At 31.6% G+C, this 27,654-nt stretch overlaps 2 protein-coding genes across 3 annotated transcripts; both read left to right on the forward strand.

Annotated features, from left to right (window-relative positions):
- Window positions 1-4,104: 4,104 nt before the first annotated feature.
- LOC111709854 (uncharacterized) lies at window positions 4,105-10,396 on the forward strand. 2 transcript variants are annotated; one of them, XM_023483773.1, is made up of 9 exons: window positions 4,105-4,245; window positions 4,774-4,844; window positions 5,442-5,517; window positions 7,909-7,961; window positions 8,031-8,087; window positions 8,865-9,021; window positions 9,668-9,790; window positions 10,136-10,189; window positions 10,321-10,396. In XM_023483773.1, the coding sequence occupies exons 1-9, from the start codon at window positions 4,141-4,143 to the stop codon at window positions 10,369-10,371; spliced, it is 747 nt and encodes a 248-aa protein (XP_023339541.1). In that variant the 5' UTR covers window positions 4,105-4,140; the 3' UTR covers window positions 10,372-10,396. The 2 variants fall into 2 exon arrangements, with proteins under 2 accessions (XP_023339541.1, XP_023339543.1); XM_023483775.1 differs by lacking the exons at window positions 9,668-9,790; window positions 10,136-10,189; window positions 10,321-10,396 and adding an exon at window positions 8,683-8,729 and having other exon boundaries at window positions 8,865-8,993.
- Window positions 10,397-10,757: 361 nt separating this feature from the next.
- Window positions 10,758-18,508, forward strand: LOC111709849 (gastrula zinc finger protein XlCGF57.1). The gene is made up of 10 exons (XM_023483769.1): window positions 10,758-10,852; window positions 11,313-11,498; window positions 11,632-11,930; window positions 12,763-12,847; window positions 13,564-13,644; window positions 13,997-14,056; window positions 14,559-14,642; window positions 16,677-16,801; window positions 17,708-17,794; window positions 18,312-18,508. Exons 1-10 carry the CDS (start codon window positions 10,810-10,812, stop codon window positions 18,375-18,377), a joined length of 1,116 nt encoding a protein of 371 aa, XP_023339537.1. The 5' UTR covers window positions 10,758-10,809; the 3' UTR covers window positions 18,378-18,508.
- The last annotated feature ends 9,146 nt before the right edge of the window (window positions 18,509-27,654 follow it).

Raw genomic sequence — 27,654 nt, forward strand, 5'->3', positions numbered from 1 at the left:
ATAAATACAAGTATAGTCAAAAAGAATTTATTTTTAAAATTTTTTATAAAATAAATTCTTTCCATTGTTAAAATATTTTATATATTTGATTCCTACATTTGTTTGTCCCTATAGATGTAGGAATCACATTTTATACCAGTACCAGTAAACAAATAATTATGACAAAGTAAAAAGTATAAATGTTTTATCTTTGCGTTGTATTGTAATTAGTGTAAAGTGCTGTACTGAGTAAAATTTTACCAAAACAGACATCTCGGGGAAAACATTAGAAAATTATAAAGCTCCATCTGGAAGAGTGGAACTTCATCTTTATATCAATATACATATATACAGCGGCTTAGTGGTGGGGGGGGGGGCGGTACCCCTGTGTTCTCCCTAGACATGCACACCCTCCTGGGCCCCCCCTAGAGCCAGAGGCAGGCTCCAATATATTAAACTTTAACATATCTATTTAGATTTTTATCTTTTTACTTGACAATGTCACATTGTCCATTTTATGATAATTTCTCAAATTCTTTCTTGTACCTTAATCTTATTTACACTATTCTTTTCCCGGGGTTTCATAGAAAATCCATTTTAGTCTCTCAAAGCAAGATGTGGTAATGTTCCATCGTCTATAACGCAACATCCCCCCTACTGAAATTCTGACCTACTAACTTTCCGACCTAATATACACATACATCCAAACAGTTTTTTTTAATCTTTGTAACAGATACAATCTCAAGGAATAATAATTGTCTTAAAACATTTTTTTTTAAGTGATAATTTCCAAATTATCTTTTTTTCCATTTCATAATCTGAGTTAGTTTCCCTTATGTCCATTTGACAGTCCAAAAATTTGTTTTTTAAATAATCTTTTTATTTTGTTTCTTGAGGTTTTTAACAAAATTTTTTAATTTTTTTTATCACCATCACCATCACCGAATTTTAATTTTTTCAAAGCACCGCGAACTAAAGCATCACGGTCCACGGAGAGGAGGAGGTTTCCTTTGAGAAACGGGATTTGGAAACATAAGTTTTTAGGTTCAATAGTGCATCAACATGTGAAAGTAATTTTGTTGCAAGTGTGACAGAATATGTTGTCTAGATATATGCAAATAAATATTCGGTCTAGATATCTCAAAAAATAATCTTTTTCAGTCACTCTAGTTAGGATTTTGAACTGATATATATCGTTATTATGTTTCAGATCTAAATTAAATTATGAAACAGACCGAATTTGGAAGAAATTCAAACCTCGGATGAACTTTAAAACTTTCAAAATATTGCTGCTTTTCATGAAATCTGAATATTGCGGATTTTCTTGAAATCTGAATTTTTAAAATGGCCGACAATCCTGGTATTCTGTTGATGTTTCAACGTAAAAATCTATTTACTGATCTCACTGTACAGTGCTCCGATGGGTCAATAAATTGTCATCGGTAAGACTTATTATAACAATAACTTAAATGTCTTAACTTAGTTTCTATTTATTTTTTAAGAAATAATGAATGTCAAATAATTTTTAGAATATAAGCATATTTTAAAGAGGAGACTGTCGAATTAATTTAAGTAACCCTTAATCTATAACATAGCAAGTCCTAATTCACTACGGTACCCTTGAAACCTTCATAGACCTTAGATATTTCATAATTTAAGTTCTGTTTGATCAAATAATCAAAATGAGATATTAAAGGTTTTCACCGTCGGGTTGAAAAGATATATTAATATAGAGATATAGAGATACAGGAATTAGAAAATTTGTGACTAAGACTTAATTTCTTTTTGTCCACTCTTTTAGGATAAAAAAGTTAAGCAACTTTAGATTTTTTGTAAAAATAACTGGAGGGCCCAGCGTTGATCGTGGAAAAAAAATGGAAAAAAAATATTTAAATAAAAAAAAATTTGAAAAAAAATAATTACGAATCTTTTTAGCCTATAACACCCCCAGGCCACCTCTGAGTGTCCAAAACAAATTTCAGCCCAATCAGTCCCGCCTTTAGGCTGGCTTTAGACAACATATATACGAATGTCTGTTTTATTATATATAAAACTGTGATTGATTTTGTAATTAATTTATACAGAAAATTGACATTCCTAAAATAAAACTTAGTTATTTTTTTCTGTAGTGGATGAAAAAGAAATTTAAATATCTATCAAACAGTTCTTAAACAAACACTTGCATAGTTATGGCTAATTGTCAATGAACACAAAAATGTATAAATAATTGAATGGAAGCAATTTGCTGAAGCATAGATATTTTGTAATAGTTAAAACTGAAACTGATCAAATGAAACCTCCTGATGATCTTGTTAAAGTTGAGATTGAAATTGATCCGAAAAATAAACATGAGGAGGTTGAAGTGAAAAGTTCTAAAGCTCCAAAGAAAGATTTTGATATGAAAATCAAAGAAACTGTTCTTGAATGTATCAAGATCAGAGCTGACGAAGCTGGAACTGAGTTTTCCTGTAGTCAGTGCAATTTTAAGACATACGAATCAGAGAAGTTTAATGTGTACAATGTTTTCTTGTGACACGTGTAGTTATAGAGCAATCACACCAGAACTTGTAAAAAAAACACATGAAGCTGAAACAGAAGCACATGAAATATTCTTGTGATCATTGTAATCATTTTCTAACCAGCACACCAGACCTTTCATGAAAACACAAAGCGCTAAACCACAATGTCGGAAGATTTCTTTGTCTCTTTTGTTACTCGTTGCTGGGTTCGCAAGACATTGATCAAAGCACCGGGAACTACAGCATCACGAAGAGGAGGAGGTTTCCCTTGAGAAATGTGATTTGGAAACAATTAACACATTAGAGTTTTCAAGTTTTTAGGTTCAATAGTGCATGAATATGTGAAAATAATTTTGTTGCAAGTTTTCCAGAATATGTTGCCAAAAATAAATAATCGGTCTAGATATCTCAAAAAATAATCTTTTTAAGTCACTTATCAATGTTAAAATCATAATAAACTTATATTTTTAAGATAGGAAAGAATTATATTTTATATATTTTAAAGTTTATATGATTGATAAAAGTTAAAACTATTATGATTTATCAAGAATTACGAAATGTCTGCAAACTTCTGGGAGAACACACCCACCGCGGCGGCTTACGATATAATCCAGGGGCCGGGTAGGTGGAAATAATTGGGATCTATCCCAGAGAACGATTTTTGGACTCCCCTGGCCCCCCTCCTAACAGTTTTGTACATGACCACTTATTTTTCAGTTTTGAGCAAAAATATTATAATTTTTTTATTATTTTAGGTTAGGTTAGGTTAAGACAATTTTTGGGCCGAGCGCTGCGGTTAGGACAGGTTAAGGGGCCGAGCGCCGCGGCTAGGACAGGCTAAGGAAATAATTAATTATCAAATTGTAAATCCTAATTTTAATCCCAGCTGAGTATTATATCACGGTGGGATTGCAACTTGGTTAGAAGGTATCCCTATAAGTCTGTTTGTTTGATTGATTGATTGTTTAACAAGTTGTAGTTAAAACTATGTTCTCTTGTGACATTTGCAGTAATAGAGTAACCAACACAGAATCTTTTATATACTAAACAATATTTTTGTGATCTGTGTAATAAGTTTCTAACTAGCATAAACAACTTTTTTAAGACACACAAAGAGGAAACATAATAAAAATGAAATATTCGTTAGACGGATAGATAATTTTCTAATTAGCACTCCTGAACTCCTGAGATCCTGAGATAAGATAAATTCAACCATTTTAGTTTATGACTGGATCACATGACCTGTTATAAATGCTTAAGATTCGGAACTACAACTTTATAACAGATTATCAGAATTTGTGGACAAAAATAACTAAAAAGGGAAATTTATACTTAATACTCCCACACAAATTATCGAATCATTCCACCTAGAAATCATTTGTTTGCTTTGAAATCTTGGAAAAAGAGAACGAGAACATTTCTGAATATTTGGCCTACTTTTGATGGTTAAACCAACATTTTAGAGCAAAATGTCGACAACCCTTCTATTTACATCGTACGGACTTGAAAAACTTTATAGTACACCAAACCGTTCATCAGGCCGGCTAAAAAGCCTAAACGCAATTTTTTCAGAGACACAGGTTGTATACGCTCATTTGTTTCAGAAACAAATGGATAAAGTGTAAATATTTCTCCTGACAAGATGAAAATAATCTGTGCTGGGTTCCCAAAGACTGGAACCAAATCAATGGCGACTGCTCTACACGATCTAGGGTTCTCAGTTCATGACTTTGAAGAACATTTAGAGGAACAGATTTTCAATATTTAAATGTAAATTTGTTCAAAAAGGCAATACAGAACTAGTTATTTTGTTTTCAAAGTAAACAAAACCTGATCGAGAAAAAAATAGGGAAACTTAAAAACAAAACAAAATTTAAAAAATTGTTCCATGTGTTCCTGGTTTACCTGACCGCGGCACTAGAATTAAACAATAACAACAAATTTTACCGGTTTTTCTCTTTTCAGAGAATTTTTTAAAATGTGACGTTTTTTTGTACATATATTCATTTAACCATGATACAAGGCTTCGATTTTTATTTTAAATCTTTGACTTTTATCGATTTTTTAGTGTATTTTATAAATCAAAATATTTTGAAGCAACTTTTTTTAATTCTAACCATCCATAAATCTTTCCTGGGATTATGTGAGGTCCCACAAAAAATTGGGGCACGATTGGTTTATCCGTTTGACGTTTATTGGTTACAAACAATCAGACAAGGAAAGTCAATATTTAGATTGATTATTAGAACAGGATTTAAAATTTGTGTTCGTTCAGTTGAATCTGGAGAACTATTTGGATTTTCTGGATGGAAAAAAGGATTCATCCTTTCTCATGGAACAGTATAGGTATTTCAGTTTTAATAGAATTAATCATTACATCCTGTATCCGGTTTTAGTAAACCCTGGTAATTTATCCTTGTAGTTTTTTTTTCAGTATCCTTGTATCCCTTCAGCACTTTGTATCCTGTGTTCAGAATCTTTAAATCCAGTATCCCAATTCCCAGTTCCTGTATCCAGTATTCCTGTATCTAATTCTAGTATTCCTGTATCCAGTATTCCTGTACCCAGTATTCCTGTATCCAGTATTTCTGAATCCAATATTCCTGTATCCAGTATTCCTGTATCCAGTATTCCTGTATCTAGTATTCCTGTATTCAGTATTCCTGTATAAAGTATTTCTTTATTATTGAAGCCAGAAAATTATTTATCCAGTATTTCTGTATCCTAGTATTCAGTATTCCTGTATACTGAATCCCTTTATTGATGTGGATATTATTCCAGGGATATCGATGTAGTTGTGGATCCCTAGTTGTATTGATATGGATATTATTCCAGGGATATTGGTGTAGGTGTGTATCCCTAGTTGTATTGATATGGATATTATTCCAGGGATATTGATGTAGTTGTGTATCCCTAGTTGTATTGATATGGATATTATTCCAGGGATATTGATGTAGTTGTAGATCAACCAGCTTGCACTTTATGGTATATATTCTTCAAACACTATCCTGAAGCTAAGGTGAGGCAAGTAGTGACGTGCATTAAGTAAGATCATTTTTGGTTCGTATTTTGCCTATATTTACTTTTATGGTCAACATTTTGCAGAATGTAAGAAAAGAAAATGTTTTAAAAATAGTTTTTTTCTAAACATTTGCTTTTTTGCGTTATGCAAAATCCTGGTCATAAATAGTTCTTCAAAATTTACTGATTTTTTACAATAAAAGAATTTAAAAATATTTTGAAAATTTTTAACAATTGTTTTTTAACAGTTTATGTTTGAGTTTTGAGAGTAAAAAAGTTTTTTATAGATTATGGCTGATATTTTGACCCTTGGATCCAGTAATCCGCAATGTTGCAAATTCAATGGATCCTGATCCTTAGCATTGTATAGAATATATATTTATAATGTATTTAATAAATGGTAAAAATTATCCTCTGAACAAAAAAACAACTCTTGAAAGGGTTTTTATTTTTTCAGAATTCCCCCCTCCTCAGTCCCACCCGCTGTGGTAGGGAATGATTTTTGAAAATCTGGGGGAAAAATGAAAAATTGTTTTAAACCATTTTGATAATTTTTACCCAATTTTTTTCTACAAATTATTTATTTTTTCCAAATCAATGAAAAAAAACCCTGAAAAAATTATTTTTTAATAAATGGGGGTTATGATTTTTTTTAAGAGAATATAACTTTAAAGATCATCCCAATTTGTTAATTCCACAGTTCTTATCAAGGTTTTTTATATCTGGTAATTCCACAGTTCTGATCAAGGTTTTATACACCGGTTAATTCCACAGTTCTGATTAAGGTTCTATATATTGAGTAATTACATTGTTCTGATCAAGGTTTCAATTATAAGGTAATTCCACTGTTAGGATCAAGGCTTTATATAGCGGGTAATTTCACAGTTCTCAAAGGGAGTAATAGAGAAGCTGGACATAATTCAGCACATAGTTGCCAGGAATATCCTGCAACTGCCAAAGTCATCAGAGAGGGTAGCAGGAGCCATAGACGCAGGGCTAATGCCAATGAAGGATAGGGTCAGTATAAAGCTAGGAAACTACGTCTGGGAGAAAAATCCTTAAATCAGTGTTTTATGCTGGGATTAGGACTCCGCATGACAAGTGGGCTCTCCAAGTAGAAGCCCTTAAAGTAGTGGTTGGGAGCCGTCTGTTCAATGGCCCCAGAAGGTTGCTCAAAAGAACCTGTGGCTAACGTTCTCAACATGGAGAGAGACACGTCTTCACTAGCTTCTATGCCTCAACCACAAAAGTGGTTTAGGCTCCAACATCATGTAGTTAGGAAATAGAAGACCTACCCCCTTGGGCAAAATACTCATACTTTCCATTCTGTATCACTGTAGGAGCGAAAGCGAAGCTGTCAGAAGGACATGTGATCATTGAATGTCAAAGCGTAATATATGAATGCATCCAGAGCACTATCCTAGCTCTATGATTCAATTCCCATGACGCAAAAACCACTCTGAGAAGGTACTTAGGGGGAGATAATGCCGAAGTGAAGCTAAATGTGTGCATTAGAACGTAGGCACAAAGTGATAGAAGCAATCTAAATTACAGGTAGCTTCAGCTTGACACCTCCCTTGAATGAAGAGTAAACATTCGTCACCAGGTTGAGTGACTTGCCAGATTCCGTACTTTGATTTACATTTCCCTGGCATAGGGTAAGAATATCAGGATTCAGGCTGCAGGGTGAACAGGTTTTAAACACAGGCCCTTAATGTCCAATGGGGGTCTGTGGAACCCACATTTGGGGTCTACCATGATCTTTTCTTTTTATCTTTTTTTGTTGGGTAATTCCACAGTTCTGATTAAGGTTTTATATATCAGGTTATTTCATGGTTCTCATCAAGGTTTTATATATCAGGTTATTCCATGGTACTGATCAAGGTTTTTTTGTATATTATGCTATTCCATGGTTTTGATCAAGGTTTTATATATTGTCTAGTCCCACGGTTTCAATCAAGATTTTAGTTATCGGGTAACTCCACTGTTATAATCAGGGTTCTGATCAAGGTTTAATAAATAGGTTATTCCACAGTTCTGATCAAGGTTTTATATATCAGGTTATTCCATGGTACTGATCAAGGTTTTTTATACAAAGTTATTCCACAACTTTTGATCAAGGTTTTATAAATCGTCTATCCTACGGTTCCGATCGTGATTTTATTTATCCTGTAATTCCACTGTTATATCATGGTTTTATGTATCAGGTTATTCCATGGTACTGATCAAGGTTTTTATACAATGTTATTACACACTTTTGATCTAGGTTTTAAATATCGTCTAATCCTACGGTTCCGATCGTGATTTTATTTATCCTGTAATTCACTGTTATATCATGGTTTTATGTATCAGGTTATTCCATGGTACTGATCAAGGTTTTATTTATTAGGTAATATTGATGGAACGGGAAAGTCCTGAGGTTTGGCAAGATTCCTATTCGAGGTTAGACAAAAAACGCAAAATTTTCTGCTCAAAATTTTTTTTTACAAATCTCGCAATTTTTTATTTTAGAATGCTTGAGTATTACAACACAAATCAGCGAGTATGGTATGAGAAATACATCCGATGGTAAGTGGAAAACTGTTGGGATGCTTTAAAAGCCTTTGCTTCGTCAAATTTTCCCAGGTGTTTTCAATCCTAGTTTAGAATAAGGGGGGTTATATTTCCTTTCTAAATCGTAATTTTTCCCTCAGAAATGTTTCCCGGTATGTTGGTAAATAGTAAGTTAAAAATGATTTTATGTAGAAAAATAAACTGAATTTTGCAAATTAAAGGGACTGTAAGCGTAATTCAAGTGACCCTCCATTTTTAAAGTGAGTTGTCTGATTCACAACTGTACCCTTTAAAAACCTGATTGATCAAGAGTGGCGGACTTATCCTTATTTATTTACTTAAACGCTTGTAATTGTTTAAGACTATTTTTGCAAGCTGTTCTATATTTAAGGAATATGTATATTTCATATTTACTTTCTAGAAGTCAAAGCAAATGAATATTTACATTCGAATTTTGAAAACCGCGTTGGGCATAGAATATTCTAGATTTTCTAGATTTTCTAGATTTTCCAGGAATATGCGTAACATCATCTGTTTTGAGTTCACGCCGTACGTTAGCGTACAATGTGCATTATGGCTATTAATAAAAATTATAGAAGTGTTTGCTTAGGTCTGCAACATGGGGCTCCCTGAAGATGGGTATATCTATATATAAATGTATGTATATTAGTAAATTAAAATCTATCAATGATAGAATACAAATATTATATTTAGGTTCAGTGCGACGAGGGAAAATACAAATATCATATTTAGGTTCAGTGTGACGAGGGAAAATATAAATATCATATTTAGGTTCAGTGCGACGAGGGAAAAGTTTGATCGACTAAGTATTCACAATATGACAAGATCGACAGCATGTCCTGACAACTTCTTCGACCTTGTCGACTTGCATACCAATAAAGAGTTATGGATGTATCAATACATTATGCATAATGCCGCGGTCAAACAGGAATGTGTTCATATTTTCTGAAAATGACTGTTCTGCCAAAATATCCATACTTTTCCTTTAGTACTGGTTCTTCAATAAAGGGACTGGTCAGCGTAATTTCCGGTTACCCCTCAAGTAAAGAGTGCATGTCCTATTCACAATGGACCCTTTACATTATGTGTGAATTATTTTAATATCCTACTTTGCCTCTGTTGTTCAAGTCCGCTATTCTCTTTCATAGAGAAACTTTTAATTTTCAAAAAAAAAAACGTGTTAGAATGAAGAGTCACTTTAAATTACCGCGTACAGCCCCTTTAAGAAGAGTTTTATTCAATAGAAATAAAATAATTGTTCGGTCATGTTTGGAAACATACCGTGGTACAATTTTTTTATTTTCTCAATAGATTTTATATCATTGAGGAGGGAGTGTCTTGATTTTTTATCCAGTTGACAACGTTAAAAAAAATAATCGAAAATTTTGTATTTTAAAAGAATTCAAGTAATCTTCATCATTTAATGAATTTTTTAATGGAACCCTTGAATATCCTAGGGTAACATCATACATAGGCTAAGAAAAATTTAAATATAAAATTTTGTTAAAATATCATGGGCAACGCCGGGCACTTCCGCTAGTGATCAATAAATATATGGAACACCTAACTCCCAGTTGGTTCCTGCAGATCAACTGCTTGTGTTCCAAGTAGGGGAGGGTTGGGAACGTTTGTGCAAGTTCCTCGGAAAACCAGTTCCTGAAGAAGAGTTCCCTAGAGAAAATGTTGGAGGAACCAAGGGACATTTTTTTCGCAATTCCAGGGGTGTATTTTTCTCGAAAAATCATTATTCTTCCCCCACTTTTGAAAATATTGTTATCCTCAGTTGTACGCTCTAATTTTAAGGGTTTTATTCGCTGAATTTGGGAAGATAATAATTTATAGGGAAACTTTTTGAATTTTGGGGTAAAAATATTAAAAATAGTGAAAAAAGGTTGCCATTTGATGTCCAATTTTTCATTTCTTCCCCCCAAACCATCAAAAATCATTTCCAATGCCCCCCCTCCCCCCGAATCAAAAACAAAAACTTTTTTTTTGAATAAAAGTTTTCGATCAGTGAAGCAAAAATCAATGTTTGAATGTAGAACAATATAACTGATAAAATGGTGCAGTTCAATTTGTTTGATAATATCAGAAAGGAAAAAATATGTTTTTTACTTGTTCAAAAAAATTTATTAAATGTTGTTAAAAAAAAGACAATATTTCTTTTATAAAAAACAGTAATTAGCAAGCAAACAATTCAACGATTTAATGAAATATATTTTTTCAGGAGTTTCGAATAAGCATGGCACTGATAGGAATGAAATTTTATTTCAAATAAATTAACAATAAATGTTTCCAAAGTTCTAGTTCATGGCATCATTAAACTGCTCGACGTTTGTTGCGAGTGCCCCTCAGTAAAGAGAGATAACAGGGTGTCCCACGAAACATGACAATTGGTAAATAGTTTTGAATGTCGTCTTCCATATACTGTATTAGGTATTTAAGGTTTTTTGCAGTTTATTTTGTTAAAAAAAAATCTTTTGCTCAAATATATTTTACTTTGAAATAAATTTACTATATAATATTATTAAGGTATCAAACATCATAACAAATTATGGAAGAAGACATTCTAAACCATTCGAAAAATTGTCATGTTTCTTGGGACACCCTAGTCGCAGTCGCAGTCGCTGTCGCTGTCTCTGTCATTATTATTGCTATTGCCATTATTTTTATCACACTAATGAAATAAGAATAATAATTTTCGTGATAGGAAAAAATGGAAGCCTTGTATTTAACTTTGAACTCAGGTCCAATCTCAGGTTTGAATAAGATTTTCTTTTTGAGTTCTGGATTATACATATTACGTATATGTTAGTTTGTTACCCAAAAAATAGCTGAAACGATTAGATTGGGCTTTTTTTGCGGAACATGCTTGAATAATGAAAATAATTGTAGTCACAGCGACGAAAAGGCTATATTTTTTGTTTGCTCATTTTTATGAATGTTTTTGTCCACAACATAAGTAGATACTAAAATATTTTATTTCTTTACTTCTATATTTTTCATCTTAAGGTTCACAATTCACTTTTTTTCAGTCTTCAAAATATGTATGTTGTTACATATTTTTTGTTGTGAAATCATTTTTAGAGCTCTGAAAATTAAAATTAAAAAGATGTTCTTTCTCCGAAATGTTGAGCTAGCCTGACAAAGTTTGCTTTGATCTTGTTTTTCTTTTTTCATTTGCGACCCTAACCTTTAAATTGAATAAACTATTTGTAGAACTTCTGCATGGAAGCTGTAAACCTGAACACGTTGACGTCGTAAAGCATGAAGTTGACGATGATTCTGTACAGGATGCACTTGTTCAGAGTTCACAGGATATACACGAGAATTCGTACGAGGAGGATGAGCAAATACCGCAGGGGGGTGAAATAAAAATCAAAGAATCTGGAAAGAAAGTAGAAGGTAAAATTTAGATTAAAAAAATAGATTTGATTCCATTTGAATATTTTGATATTTTCTATTAAGTTTTGATTATTGATTGATTGATAAAAATTTTCTTTTTCTTTTTTGACATAATTATTTCTTTTTCTTGCAGACTGTGGATCTTGTGAAAAGTGTGGGAAAATTTTCCTCTCTAAAGTAAGACTGAAGAAACACTGGCAAAGCTGTTCTAAATATCACCACTGTGCACCATGTGGAAAATCGTTTGTTGGTTTAACAAGCCTAAAGAGACATATGAAGAGTCATTGCGAGTTTTTCTCTTGTGATATTTGCCAATATAAATTTAAGTCTCAATCTATTTTGGAAGAGCACATGAACACTCATGTAGAGGACCCTGTGAATACACTTGAAAAGAAAGGGAAAGAAAAAACGTCTGTAAAGACATTAACAAAGGTAAATTTTTATTTTATACTATTTATCCAAAAAATCCTTTATTTTCCCAGAAAAAAAAATTCTTTCTAACCTATTTTTTAAGAAAAAAAATGTCTCTGGCTTTTTCCTTCTTTTTGATATTTGATTTCTACTCAAATTTTAAAACATTTCCTTTTACAATAATTCTTTTTCTGAGAAAGAAGTAATGTTTTACGGGTTGATGATTTTTAAAGAAAATATACACGCTTAATCACCTCAGATTAAGGTACACCAATTATTATTATTATTATTGTTATTTGAAGGGACTATAAGTGTTATTTCAAGGGACCCTACATGCAAAGAGGGCAATACCCTATTTACAACAGTACCATCGAAACCATCGAAAGTCTCTGTTTAAATATATAAAAACCTGCTTGAACTTCTCTAAAAGTATTGACTGTTACACGTTAAATTAAAAACTGCAAGTATTGACTGTTATACGTTAAATTAAAAACTCCAAGTATTGACTGTTATTTGTTTAATTAAAAACTTCAAGTATTGACTGTTATACGTTAAATTGAAAACTCCAAGTATTGACTGTTATATGTTAAATTGAAAACTCCAAGTATTGACTTTTATACGTTGAATAAAAAACTTCAAGTATTGACTGTTAAACGTTAAATTAAAAACTTCAAGTATTGATTGTTTAACGTTATATTGAGAAATAATGAAAAGCGTTGTGGTTGAATGATAAAGATATGTACAGATATATAGGGTACCGTTGTGAATCGTGGATGGCCCACTTTAAATGGAAGGTCACTTGAAATTACGCTTTCAGTCCCTTTTTAATTATTAAAACAAGGTTTTTCTCCAGGAAAATAGATATTCTTGTGACTACTGTGAATACAAGACGAGTAATAATAGAAATTTGAAGAGACATGTTGAGCATCTGCATCTAGGTAAAGTTTCAGTCTCCCCCCTCCCTCGCCCCCCCCCCTTTCTCTATTCTATCTTAGGAAATAGTTTTAAGCCTTGGGGAGAAGTGAGACTTGGATATTTTATTTCCTTAATCCTTATATGTTGAAATTTATGATATAACAATTATACATTCTCTTAGAAACAACAGTTTTACATTTAAAATTCGGTGATGGTGATGGACCAAATCTCTGTAGAGTAAAAAAAAGTAGATGTTAGTTTAACATTTATTGAAAGTATATTTCGGTCTGGGTTGACCCTTGTCAGTTCTTGAGATTGTTTCTATGTGTTAAAATATAATATAAAAAACACCAAATTTAGAGGTATCGTCCACAAAAACATAAAATGAGGTTCAGGATATCAAAAAATTATTGTTTATTGGACGAATTGGACAACGCCCGAAACCTACAACAATTGACAAACCTTATTTTCTCGCATTTTTTAAGTATATAACGAATATGATAAAGATCACCAATTAATTCGTTAGGTTTCCACTTTTCAGACACACTTGAATTTTTATTATAAGAAGTAAAAACTTCAAAAAAATTATTTTTGAAGATCTTGGAGGGGAAAATGAAAAATTAGACAATTCAGCAATTAAAACCCTAAAAAAGACAATCTTCTAGGAAAAGAAAAATTAGAACGGGGAGGGGGGATAATTTTTCATGAAAATATACACACCTTTGTTTATGTACTGCAGGGATAAAGTACGAGTGTAAGGTTTGTGGAGAACTGTACGCATCAAAATCAAGCCTGTACATGCACTCAAATGTACATACAGGGAAAATATTTATTAATTAAAACAAGATTCAAACCACACAAAAAAAACCCTAGATCTTAATTCAACATTAGTTAAAAAGAAATAATAATATTTGCTTTATTTGAAAGATTATTATTAAAATAAAAATTGTTGTTATTTTGTAATAATTGTTGGGTTCTGATTGATTGATTGATAATTTATTTTTGGTAAGTTAGGTGATTTTTTAACGCTATTTTTGAAATTATTTAACGGAAAATTGATTGTTCAAGAGGAACGAAGGGCGGATTGATTTATTGATTGATTGATCGATTAATTTATTGATTTATTGATTGATTGATTGATTGATTGAGTGAATGATAAATATTTTAAATAGATGATCGACCTTTTATTTGCACAGAATGTGGAGATCGGTTTAAATGGAAGAAAAATTTAGGTCAGTTAGTATTTATTTTGTATTATTTTATAATGTCAATTTTGCACAGTTTTTTTTAATCAGTTAAACTACATATTATAACTCTTGTAACTTTTGCTTTGATATGCTCTTGATCTACTGTAGAAAGCCACGAGTCTAATTAACAGAGTTATATTTAATTAAGTATTAATAAAGCTATCCAACTTTGATTTTCTAATATTTTTATCTTTTTGACTTAATTGTGTAAACTTTCTACATTTTACGCTATGAACTAGCAGTATCCATAGTTTGAAATGTCAAAGGTCTACACATCAGGTTGCAAAGACATAAGGATTAGATAATTAGAGTTTGAGGCGAGTATCAGTTCCATTGTTTAGAATCTCACATGGATAACAATCACATGGATAATAATCATGAAATTTCTCCTTTGTTTAGTATCCCAATTGGATAATAAGCATAGTATGATTTCCTTTGTTTAGAATCTCACATGGATAATAAGCACAGTAAGATCTCCTTTGTTTAGAATCTCACATGGATAATAAGCACAGTAAGATCTCCTTCTCCTGTACCATCTGCTTCAAACTCTTCAAATCACAAAACTCTTTAGGAAGATATTCTTAAAATTTAGAATATCAAATCTTTTCTATGAAATATCAATTGTTATCGAAAATTATAACTCCTGCACGTCAGACGACTATTGTTTTTTGAGGAAAATTTTACTGACACTTACTGTAACAAATTTTGTATAGCTAAACATCCTTTGTAAACATTTAAATAAAAAATAAAAATTCGCAAAATGGGGATTTTCTGAGGTAGTTTTTAAAAATTTTCTTTTAAAAAAAACTTGCTTCGCGAAAATCAAAGCAATAAATATTTTTTCTGTTCTTTCCTTTTAATTAACTGTGTAAACCTTATATAACCAGAATTGGGGGGTGGCTATGATTGCTTGCCTCCCCTCCCCCTTAAAAATGTTACTATTTGCAGGCCTTATCTTTTTGTTTTGTTTATATCACCAAACACATGTCTAAAGTGTCTAATGTCTGGTGTCAGATGTCTATCTATCTATCTATATTAATGCATTGTTTAAATTAAGCCTGATTGATCCAATTAAGGCCCTGCTAGCTGGATAAGCTGTTTCTATGGAAAACTATTGTCGGGCAGATAATTGAAAATTGTTTAAGAAGAAGGGCAGCTTTTTTAAAGCGATTTTTATCTCATAGTTTCACCTCTTTAACAAATTTTAAAACTTCCCTGGCGAGGAAAATTAAAAATTCAAATATGTTTAGTTCTAGTTCGGAAAAATAGATATTTTAACTGAGGCCGAATTTAAAGAAGTTGAGACACGGCTCAATATGGTTGGTTTTTTTAAAATTATATTTAATGTTTCATGATTTAAGCCGTTGCTCATTTGAAACCGGTTTTTGGCGGATTTGGGACTCGGCTAAAATTCATTAAATTCGGGCTCTGTAAACATAATTGTAAGTAACCTCCTATTTATAGAGTGGCATGTCTGATTGTTTGATTAGGGTTGAATGAGATTTCCTTCTATAAATAGTTGAAAAAAGATAAGTTTCAAGTGCGGTTTCGTTGTAAAAGTAACTTGCAGATTTATGTTGGAGACGCATTAAAGGCAGTTACCAGAAATTAGACGTCGTGGATCAAGCATGTCACTCTCTAAACGTCTGTGGTTCCATATAATTTGAATTTTATAGCACTCTTATCTGTTCCAAATTTGAATTTCCTTTTTTTTCTTCATTTCTAAAACTTTGTAAAAAATGTTACGATAATATTGTAAAATTAAAGACCTTATAGTTTGCAACAGATTTTAACAATTTAAGCTTTTTCTTGACATTGTTAACGATAAGATTTGTTAAAATTCGTGATTATTTCCTTGAAGTGGTGGGGGGGAGCGGGGGGAGTCTAGATTAGTCATGAGGTTAATAAACCCTATTACTGAGAATTCAAATGAGCCAATACAATTCATTAAACATTAAACAGACATTCAACTAAATAAGGATCCGAGTTAAAACTTGTGAAAATGTTGTAGAATTAAGGTTGAAAAGTGAGATAATTTGACAGTGCTAACTAGAATAACAAACAGAGGCTGTCCTGATAATTTAAAAAGTGCTTAATACGAAATACAGAATTGGTTTTTTTTCTTGTTTTTTTTCGGGGGAAGCACTGTATTTTTTATATTAAATATTAAATTAGTTTCTTATTAAATTAGTTATTTTGAAAGAAAGAGTAAACAGCGTAAAATGTACATGTCAATAACAATTTAACGAGAATTTTTTTTATCTTCTAAAGTGGTAGGCGACTATATTAATACAATGAAGACGACTTTTTTATTTCAGTTTTGATTGTTAAAAAGCTTTTTTCGAAAATGACTGCGCATTTCTTGCTGAAAAGAAGCAATGGAGAATTTAAACAATTTTCGAGTCAGAAAGACAATATTTTTGATCAGATTAAGGTTTTAAGGGTACCGATGTAAATCGGACATTGCCATCTCTTCATAGAAGGTCACTTTAAATTACGCTCACTGTCACTTTTACGATAAAATGTGTGTCTAAATTTTACATCAATTTTGCGTTCACGTTCTCTAAAATTTATAATATAATCTTGAATGAATATCGTACTGCAGACTACCACAAGAAGTCACATGACGTGAGCCTTCAATTTCCCTGTGATGTGTGCGGAAAACGGTTCTTTACAAAAACTAAACTAAAAATGCACAAGAATATCCACACGGGACATAAACCTTACAAGGTAAATCTTTTTTCAAAGTGTTGAAAAATTAGAAAAGCATTAAATATCCCCAATATTACTTTATAGAAATTATAAAATCAAAGATATTGAAATCATCAATGTTCAGTGCTAATGTTCAATAATTTTGGGCGAGAAGCACCCACGAAGATTAGTTACAAATAGAAATGATCAATAATCAATGAGAATGATCAATTGTTGATCAACATGATTATGATCAATTGTCAATGAAAATGATCAATTATGAAAGACAATGATCTTTAATCAATGATTAATGGTCAAGGTTCTATTATCAATGGTCAATGGGCAATGGTCAATGGTCAATGGTCAATGGTCAATGACAATGACAATGACAATGACAATGATCTTTGATCTTTGATCTTTGATCTTTGATCTTTGATCTTTGATCTTTGATCTTTGATCTTTGATCTATGATCTTTGACCTTTGATCTTTGATCAATGATCAATGATCAATGATCAATGATATAATAATAAATGATCATTCTATTACACTGTGCTTGTCTGTCAATTTGTTTGTAACCGATGAACGTCGAAACGGTTGAACCCATCGGGCCAAACAATTTTGAGGCAACTCACAGCAGCATGACCCCAGGGAATGTTTATGCATGGTTGGAATTAAAAAACATTGCCTAAAAGATTTTTTTAAATCCAAGAAAAAAATCGTAAAAAATGATCAATGATAATAGCTAATTTTGTGATAAGTGATACTTTTTTTGCTTGTTTTAACGAAGGTTGTAGAAGAAGCGACAACCACAACCACAATGACGACGACCAAAACTATGACAACGACAACCTTCAACCAAAAAACGACAAACGACAGCCAAAATGGCTAACAGAGCCTCTTGTCAACGACAAGCGACCAATGACCATATATTCTTGTGTATTTAGTGTATAAATGAAGGGTGTGGAAGAAGCTTTCACTCCAGTGATCAGTTATCACATCACAAAAAGATTTGTAGAGTCACTAAAACCCAGGTGATATATTTAAAGGGATTTATTTAAAGGGATTTATTTAAAGGGATTTATTTAAAGGGATATATTTATAGGGATTTATTTAAAGGGATTTGTTTAAAGGGATTTATTTAAAGGGATTTATCTAAAGGGACTATAACAGTAATTTGAAGTGTCTCTTCATGAAATGATGGCAATGCCCGATTTACAATGGTACCGTTAAAAGCGTTGTCTGATAAAGTATGAATGAGAAAGCAATAATTATAATTTCGAAAAAAAAATTATTTTAATTGTAGTCACTCTATAAAAGTGACTTGCGCATTTCTACTACGGGAAAACATGCAAGAATAATTTTTAAAAAAAACGACCATTTCCTCCACATTATTGATCAGAAAAAGGCTTGAAGGGTACCGTTGATAATCGGATTTGGGCATTGCCATTTTTGTATAGAGGGGGGTCACTTAAAATTACGCTAGAAAAAATAAGTTTATGTTATGGATCCTTCTAATCCGGATTCTAACTGTTCCTATTCAACTGGCAGGATGATGACGGATCCCTGGCTGTGTTCAGCATTGTTGAATCTTCCCAAATCAAATCCAAGACGTAATCGATAAGTAATCTTCAATATCCAGAACTTACTGATTAATCAATTAGAAAGCCCCTCCCTCTCTCTCTCTCTCTCCTCCAAAATTATGTTTTATTGTTAAATATGGATTTTAAAAAAAATAAATGAATGCATTGATTAAAACGGGTTTTAAAAAAGAAGAAAATAAAAGAAGCGTAGAACTTTATTATTTAGATGATTTTTTTATTAAAAAAGAGGAAATTTATATAATTTAAGGTTAGAAATAAACATTTTTAAATTATTCAACTAAAGTAATGCTAATTCATGTTTGGAATTTTTCAACCTATCCTTATGACCTTTGCATTAAATGACTTAAAAAAAAATTCCATAAGTGTAGCAATTTTTATTGCTTTAGAAATTGTTAACGAAGATGCTCTAATCTAAGGATGTAATGCAAGGAAAGTTAAATGCAGTTGCGTATACTCTGCGTACATATTGAAACCAGTTTTCTCTGGGCGGAATTTGTAAACAAGTGTTCGTTTAGTATCTGAGGGGGGTTAAAAGAATTAAACTTTGATAATTTTGATAATTCACATAATAGTTTCCTATGACCAGAATATTTCACTGATCATTTATGTGAAAGATGGATCCCATTTCAGGCTTCGACATGTAATACGACATTATAAACAACTCTTGCTAGTATTCATATATCTGGGATTGACTGTACATAATTACGTCTCTCATCTTGTCTTCATCAACAAAACGCATTAAAAATTGTTTGTATGTATATTTCATAACTTGATATTTATTTACAACCCAACTATGTAGAAAATCAAACATGAAGGGCTTTCCTTCTTCAGATCTTTAAATACAGGGTGTCCCACGAAATATGACAGTTTGTGAATAGTTTAAAATGTCTTCTTCCAAAATTTAATGAGTTTTTTGATACTAAAGAGACAAAACATTTGACAGTTATAATAGTAAAATTGATTTCACAGTAAAATAAATATGTGTTAAACATTTTTTAAAGAAATAAATTGCAAAAAGTCTTCAATACAGTATGTGGAAGAAAACATTCGAAACTATTTACCAACTGTCATGTTTCGTGGGACACCCTGTATCTCATTAAGAATCATGAATTATGGTAACTTGAATTTAATGAATAATTAATTTGAAGTAAAACGATTGTAGATCCAAAAAATGATTTTGTACAATGTACATACATAATGCTTACAAATACTGTTAGATGAAACCCTAAAATTCTGTTCAAAAAGTTGAACAAAATGTTCATAATTTCACAATGTTATGTTACAAGCAAAATGTCAGGTTTTCTTCTAACAACTATTTAGGGAAGACTCTAGTTTGTTGTTTGACATTAAAACAAATGAAGAAACTAAGGATTAATAAATACAGGATTGTTTCTCATCTCTTCAAAGATTTGGAGGATAGTTGGTAAACACATGTTTAGTTTCTTGGGCTGGGTGTTGACCCATCTGTGCAGGTTGGAAGGTCTCCAGTGCTACATCTGTAAAATAATCATTTAAAATGTGGTATCATTGTTTATGATTAAACGTTTTACGGGGGTGTTGATATCAATGAGAATCTCAATGCATATAAAATTAATATATGTAATCTATAGTATATTTTGTTTGTTTGTTTGAAACCTATAAACGTCAAAATGGCTGAACCGTTCGGGCCAAAATTTCTGGTGGGACCTCACATGACCCCAGGGAAGGTTTATGGATCCTCAGCATTACAAAAAAATTGTCTTAACCCTTTTTTTGATTTTCGTAAAATTTAAAAAATCCACACAAAACTGTAAATTCTCGAAAACTTTCATTTTTGTTTTATCAAAGGGAAAATGTCATCTATGCATGTAGGGAGGGTCACTTGAAATTACGCTTACAGTCCCTTTAAATCGGGGGAAAAATAAGTTTTTGGTATTATTAAGGTATGCTGTAAACCTCTGGTATAGTTTACCTCTTAGTTGGGGCCTGGCGGTCAGCACATTGGTTTTTCTTCATTTTTCTGCTTCCGTCTGTGCAACGACGTTGAGGTCTCTCGTTGTTGGGGCAAGATGGCCTAAAGCATTTCTTCATTATATTTTTGAAAAGGAGTTTGAATTTAAAGTGTAAGCTAATTAAAAATGAAGGTGTCCTATAAGCAATGTTTAACAAGTCGAGAAAGTTGTTTGTTTTTCAAAGCACACTTTTTAAAATTGGTGTTGTAGCAATTGGGAACTTTTGAACTGAATAAAGTGTTTATAGCGTTAAGAACATATATCCATATACTTTGCTTTTCTGTTTGTTTTTTTGTATCCAATAAACGACAAAACAGCTTCAGATGTCCCCAGGGCCGGGAAGTTTGCCTCCATCAAAATTCGATTTGGATTAAATTTTGAAAATCCACGAAATCTTTTATTTAAAATCCGCGAACTTTTTTTCGTTTTTGTTTTATGTACAATGTATACAAGAAACAATGTTTACAATTGAAAGATAAGATGGGCGCGAAGTGCCCTAAAAGCTTAATATACGAACATTAAAGACTTAAGAGAATTATGATTCTATTTTTTTCTATCGCATAAAAAGTTCTGAAAAACAGTTTAGAAAATCCGGGAGTTTGGGAATATGTACACCATGTACAGTACTACGCACTAAACCTACTTTGTGTTATCTGCGCATCTGCCAGGAAGCACTACAGGAACTGGTGCAGATCCGTCTGCGCATGCTCTCTGAGGAGGGACGCCATCAGAGCATGGACTTCGTCTCTGCTTCTCTGTGCCATCACTGCACCTTTTTACTGGTCTACTCCCATCCTCACATCTGATATAACAAACAACTATAGCCCAATTTTTTAAACATTTTACCAAAGGTCGTATCTATCTATCGGTACTTCTTACAGGGTAACCATATAAAATGACCATGGGTTCTATCTAGGGTATACGGTGGTAGGCGATTATATCAATATAATGAAGACCTTTTTTGATATATAAAAAGCTTCTTAACAAAAAAAAACTTAATAAAAAAGTGCTCTTCATTATATTAATATAAAAGCCGACCACCGTAGCAAGACTAAGAAATTGGACATATTTTTTACATTAAAAGGATTAAATGTTTGATTAATTAATGGTTAGGATTGATTTACAGTATATCCTTTATATTTGAATACAATGAAGAATTTATATAATGTCGTCTTGACGATTACTTGTTTATTAATGCTGCTGCACTTTAAATGAATTAAAACTGGTTTCTGCTTGCAGCTTCAGTGGTGGAAGTTAAAGGTTTATGCGGGGTGTGTATTTTCTTAAAAAATTTCCCCCCCTTCTAAAATTATTTTTTTCCCCAGGTAATAGCTAAATTTATTTAGGGTTGGAGAAAATGAATGATTTTTATTAATTAAATAAAATGTTTAGGAAAAGTATCAAAAAGAAGCTTAACTGTTTAAAAATAGCATCATTGCACCATTGAAACAAGTAATTTTCACAAAAATTTATCATAAATAGGCTTATACAAATTCTTTCATTGTAGAATGTTGAGTGTTAACTTATTCTGTAGAAAAAATACGATTTCACCTAAGAGGACTGTTGTTCCCTTCTCTTCCATTCCTCTTTCTGCCGCCTACGCCACAGGGTAATAATTTAGTCATTAATCCAAAAAAAAAAACATCTTTTGAAAATTTTAGAAGATTTTGCTTTAAAATTGTTACCCCTGCCTTCAACTGCACTAAAGAAGAGAGAACAAGCAACTGAAAAAAAAATAAATAAAAATCAAATTTTACACACATGGGCGTTTAAGGCACTTTGCTGCCATTTGTTACCATACTTTAACAAACAATAATATTTGCTGATTTTTATGTTTCTTTAATTCGTCTCCAGTGGAATAAGATTTCACACTAAAAAATAACTTAAAGACACTATATTAGTGCAATTCAAAGTGACCTCCGATCCAGTGCGTCAAAGATAACAATGCCCGATTTACAACAGTTGTACCCTTGAACCTTAATCTGATCAATAATGTGGAAGAAAACGTTGTTCTTTTTAACTCGCAAAGTGTTAATTTCTGTAAATTTCTCAAATGTTTTGGCTAAGTAATAAATGCTTAAGTCACTTATGCAGAGAACCCACTAATGAAAATAAACTGTTTTATTAAACAAAATAATGGATATCTAATTCATACTTGATAAGACAAAGCTTAAAAGGGTACGTTATTGCCACTTTTGCATGAAGGGTCACGTAAAATTTTAAAAATTTAAAAATGAATGTTTCTCCTGTTTTTTCAGTATAATCCACTGTTAAAAGTACTTTAAGGCCTAGTCTCAACTTAATATTGCTTTTATTCTTGAATGAACTTATTTTTCTAACGTTTATAATGGTTTTGCCAACTGGGCCTGTATTCTAAATATATAAAGGAACTGGAAGCGTAACCTCAATGTAAATTTGGCAATGTCTGATTCACACAGGTACCCTTGAAAGCCTTATCAGATCAAGTATTCATTATGTATCAATGTTTTAATTTTGAAAACAGATTATTATCAAATGTGACTTCTCTTTTAAAGTAACTTGCCCATTTCTGCAGATATCAGAGTTCAAAACTTTTAAACAAAAAAAACATAAAAGGGTATATTTTAAAAGGGCAATAACACTCGGTAAGAATTGAAAACCTCGTTTTACACAATTCCGCACAAACAAACATTTTAGTATATTATAAACATTTAATATGCTTATAAACATTTACTGTCTTGGAAACATTTCTTGTTTTAGAAAGATTTATTGTATTGTAAACATTTATTGTTTTGTAAACATTTATTGTATTGTAAACATTCATTGCATTATAAACATTTATTGTTTTGTAAACATTTATTGCATTGTAAACATTTATTGTTTTGTAAACATTTATTGTATTGTAAACATTCATTGCATTATAAACATTCATTGTATTGTAAACATTCATTGTATTGTAAACATTTATTATTTTGTAAATATTTATTGTTTTGTAAACATTCATTGTATTGTAAATATTTATTGTATTGTAAACATTTATTGTATTATGACTGCATATTACATATTAAACTCTACGACTACGGGTTTCCCAACGTAAACAATAGAATTATAGTGAGGACTTGTATGTCGCATCAAAAATGATGGTAAGTGAGAACTAGACAACTTAGAAATAGGAAGATTATCAATTACTAAAGTGTATTTGATGTTGTTTTGCAAATAACTTTTTAAATTACTTTTTAAGTAAGATGGGTCTGTTTGCACTGCATAATTGCCGTACCATAAGTTCAGTGAACTATTTAAAGTCGTATGTCTATAAGTCGTCTTCCTATTTCAGAGTTGTCTGCAGTTATCACTGTCTGTATAGTATCCCACAGTCAAAATCACAAATTACTAGTCTCGGGAATTCCAAACTGTGGTCTTCCATATTTTAGATATGGTTAAAATTGTCCAGAATACTAAATAACATAAAAATTGTTAAAATATTTGATATCACTGTGTCATATTGTTAAAGTGGGTAGATCATATTTTGGAAATCTCATAACTAAAAGGACTTATTCAATCATTTTTCATATATTCTGAGGAAAATCAGTCTTTGGGTTCAGAGTTATGATCAGACATTCAAAACAAAGAAAAGTTACTAATTCATAGATATAGATCACCTCTGATCAGTGATCACCACTTATCAGCGATCTCGACTTTTCTATTTCATAGTCGCACAATATTTTCCATCAAACATCAAACATATCAAAAACAATTAGAAGAGATTGACAGCTTGCTTAGGCGTAATAGGCCAATTTGATTCTGTCGGAAAATAGATTTTTCTTATTTAATGAACTCTTTTAACGTGACTTACAGGTTTGTGCATTAGAAACAATAAATGCAGTTTTAAAAGAGTGAAAAAATGTAATGTGGCAAATCGTGTGAAGATTCAAGTAATAATTTGTATGTTTATTCTTCTGTTTACTGGGGCTATTCACGTTCTTTCAAGGGATCCCACATTGATTATAGAATGGCACGCCCAATTTACAACGGTACCCTTAACAGGTTGGGCTGATCTAGTATATATTAAGCATCCATGTTTTTTTGGGGGGGTGTCTGCAAATGGACTTTACTTTCTTCTGAAAAATTGTAAATTTTTAAATAACTTAAAGTTAAATTAAGTTAAATTAGCTATTAACTGAAATTAACTAAAATTAACTGATTCTCTTAAATTTATTATTAAAAACTAGGCGTGATTGGCGCTTCGCGCCCATCTTCTATTTTGACTTTTAATTGTGGCTATCTGTGAGCACCTTCTCTTTGTACAATATAAAACAATAACAAACAAAAAGTTCGCGGATTTACTCATTTTTTTCGCTCACTTTCAAACTTTTACAAGCAAAGTATTAAAAAATATGCCAAACCTCCTTTCAACCCCCAACTCCATGATAAGTGGTTGTGTCATACCCTGAAACTCCTGCTGTATGCTGTGCCTCAAATTAATGAGAAAAAGTTGAATTTTGTCATTTATTTAATTATTCCCTTGGCACCAGTTCAGTTTATAGTATACTCTATATATAGATGGGCATCGTTGTTGTGAACAAACGACAGTTTTCTGACTGAACAAAATTTTTGCGAATAATGGTGTCGCTCGGAAGAATTCCGCTTTAAAAATTGTTTGGGAACTTTTTTTACACCCAATCAGACCTTTTCAACCCTGTCTAACCATTTAATGAATACAGGATCTCAATGTACACACAGTTTTAATGAACAAACGATTTTACAGAATGAACAATTTCACTGAAAGATCGTTCAGATAGAAAACGAACGGAATAGATGGAAAATTAAACGATACTTCTGATAAAGAACAAATTAAAATGGGCCGTTATTGAATGATAAACAAATAAATTGAAGAAAAACAGAGCGTGCTCATCCCTAACTGTACACTATATACCAGTTATATACAAGGTTAGTCACAAAAAATGATACTTTTGAAACTCTTTAAATATAAAACGAACAATGGATTTTAATTTTCTTCTTAACTCAAATTGATGAAATAATAATGCAGTTAATCCATATTTGTTACTTGCGGATGTATTTGGCAGAAACAAGGAAGGAAAGCTGACAAATTTATGACAATATCATTATCAGGGGTACGGTTGTGTATCAGTTATGGTATAAACTAGACCGTTCATGAAATTACATAACTTTGATTAGTATTTATTTTAAACTTATAGTTACGAAATAGCTATAATTACATGCATTTATTATCTTAGGCATACATAGGGTTAACAGGGGTAAAAATTCTTCACTCCAAATATAATATAAAAAAATCTTTAGTTCAAAAATTGGATAAGGTGTCAATGTTTGAGATAGATGTTTAATTGGTTGAGAAAAAATATCCTCTATTTATTAATTATATTTGATCTAGATTGGTGGCCATTGTCTTCTAGTGTATAGACGTATAGTTCTATAGCACCAACTGTTTAATATTATTTATTGCTGGCTAACTAATATAAAAGGTTGTGAGGCGGGGTCTAATTGTTTAGTTTAACAAACATGTTTCATCTTTTCTTTTCTCTTCTGTTCACCGGTAAAACCATTTTTTTACAAACATTTTAGAATTTTTAGAGTAAAAGGACTGTACAGGCGCATTTTCTAGTATCTCACCTTGGAAAGATGAAAATGTTTAACTCACTACGGTATCCTTTAAAGCTTTGTCAGATCAAGTATAAATTAGATATCCATGATTATAATTTGGAAAAATAATTATTTTTAATTGTAGTTTCTCTACCAAAATGCGTTGTGCATAAAAATGTCCATTGTTAATTGCATTAAGAAAATATAAAAAAATACGTTTATATTTAATCAGATAGAGGTTTCAAGGATATATCGTATTGAATCGGGAAATTTCCATCTTTGCATGGAGGGTCACTTGAAATTTCGCATACTATCCCTTTAAAGGGACTGACAATTTACTCCCCATGGAATGTCCTCATTCACAAAGTTGCCTTTTTTACATCTTAAGAATGAGCAACATTGTTTAAGAAATTCGTCTTTTATTGTATTTTATTTTATTCTTCTATTTTGTAAAGTGTTAAATGCAGACATTTTTCTTCTTTGTCTCTGCTGCATATTTAAAACCAAAGATTTTTTCACGTTTTTTGCTCAAATGTTTAAAGGGTAACTGTGTGAATCGAACATGGCCCTCTTTCAGGGAGGGTCATACACTTAAATTCTCCTTAACTACTAATCAGAGAAGATTAATTATAAACATTAAGCCGTTTACCCGCACTTGATCGATTTTACCAGGAATCTAAATTTTCGAAATAAAAGTCTACCCACTCAACTCAGAATCTCAAATTAAGAACATTGCCATGGCTCTCCCGAGTTCCCTATTCAAAATTTGAGGCAAATTGGCTAAGGGGTTCATGAGTTATGATCGGAAAAACCGACAAACAGACATAAGAACAGAGATTACAACTTTAAATATATAAAGAAAATACATATAAAAAAGACAATCTTCTACAATTGTTAAACTGTTTGTACATTTTAGATGTGACTGGAATGGCGTACATTGTCCGGCCATTTCCTTTACCGGCCCATTTTAACATTAGCCATTTAAGGTAAGGATAAACAAATAATTTTTTTTATTTCTTTAGAAAGATTTATTATTCATTTTAATTCCTTCCAACTTCCTGGATTCAGTTCAATCCATTCACAATTTCCAGATTCAGTTTAATTTATTCACAATTCCTTGAATTCAGTTCAATCCTTTCACAATTCCTAGATTCAGTTCAATCCTTTCTCAATTCCTAGATTCAGTTCAATCCTTTCTCAATTCCTAGATTCAGTTCAATTCCTTTCAAAATTCCTAGATTCAAGTCAATCCTTTCACAATTTCTAGATTCAGTTCAACCCTTTCAGAATTTCTAGATTCAGTTCAATCCTTTCACAATTTCTAGATTCAGTTCAATCCTTTCTCAATTCCTAGATTCAGTTAAATTCCTTTCAAAATTCCTAGATTCAGTTCAATCCTTTCACAATTTCTAGATTCAGTTCAATCCTTCCTAAATTCCCAGATTCAATTCAATTCCTTCTCAATTCCTGGATTCAGTTCAACCCTTTCAAAATTCCTAGATTCAGTTCAATCCTTTTACAATTTCTAAATTCAGTTCAATCCTTTCTCAATTCCTGGATTCAGTTCAATCCTTTCTCAATTCCTAGATTCAATTCAATCCTTTCAAAATTTCTAGATTCAGTTCAATCCTTTCTCAATTCCTAGATTCAGTTCAACCCTTTCTCAATTTTTGGATTCAGTTCAATCCTTTCTCAATTCCT

This window comes from Eurytemora carolleeae, unplaced genomic scaffold, assembly GCF_000591075.1.
Source record: "Eurytemora carolleeae unplaced genomic scaffold, Eaff_2.0 scaffold1006, whole genome shotgun sequence".
Taxonomy (NCBI): Eukaryota; Metazoa; Arthropoda; class Copepoda; order Calanoida; family Temoridae; genus Eurytemora; species Eurytemora carolleeae.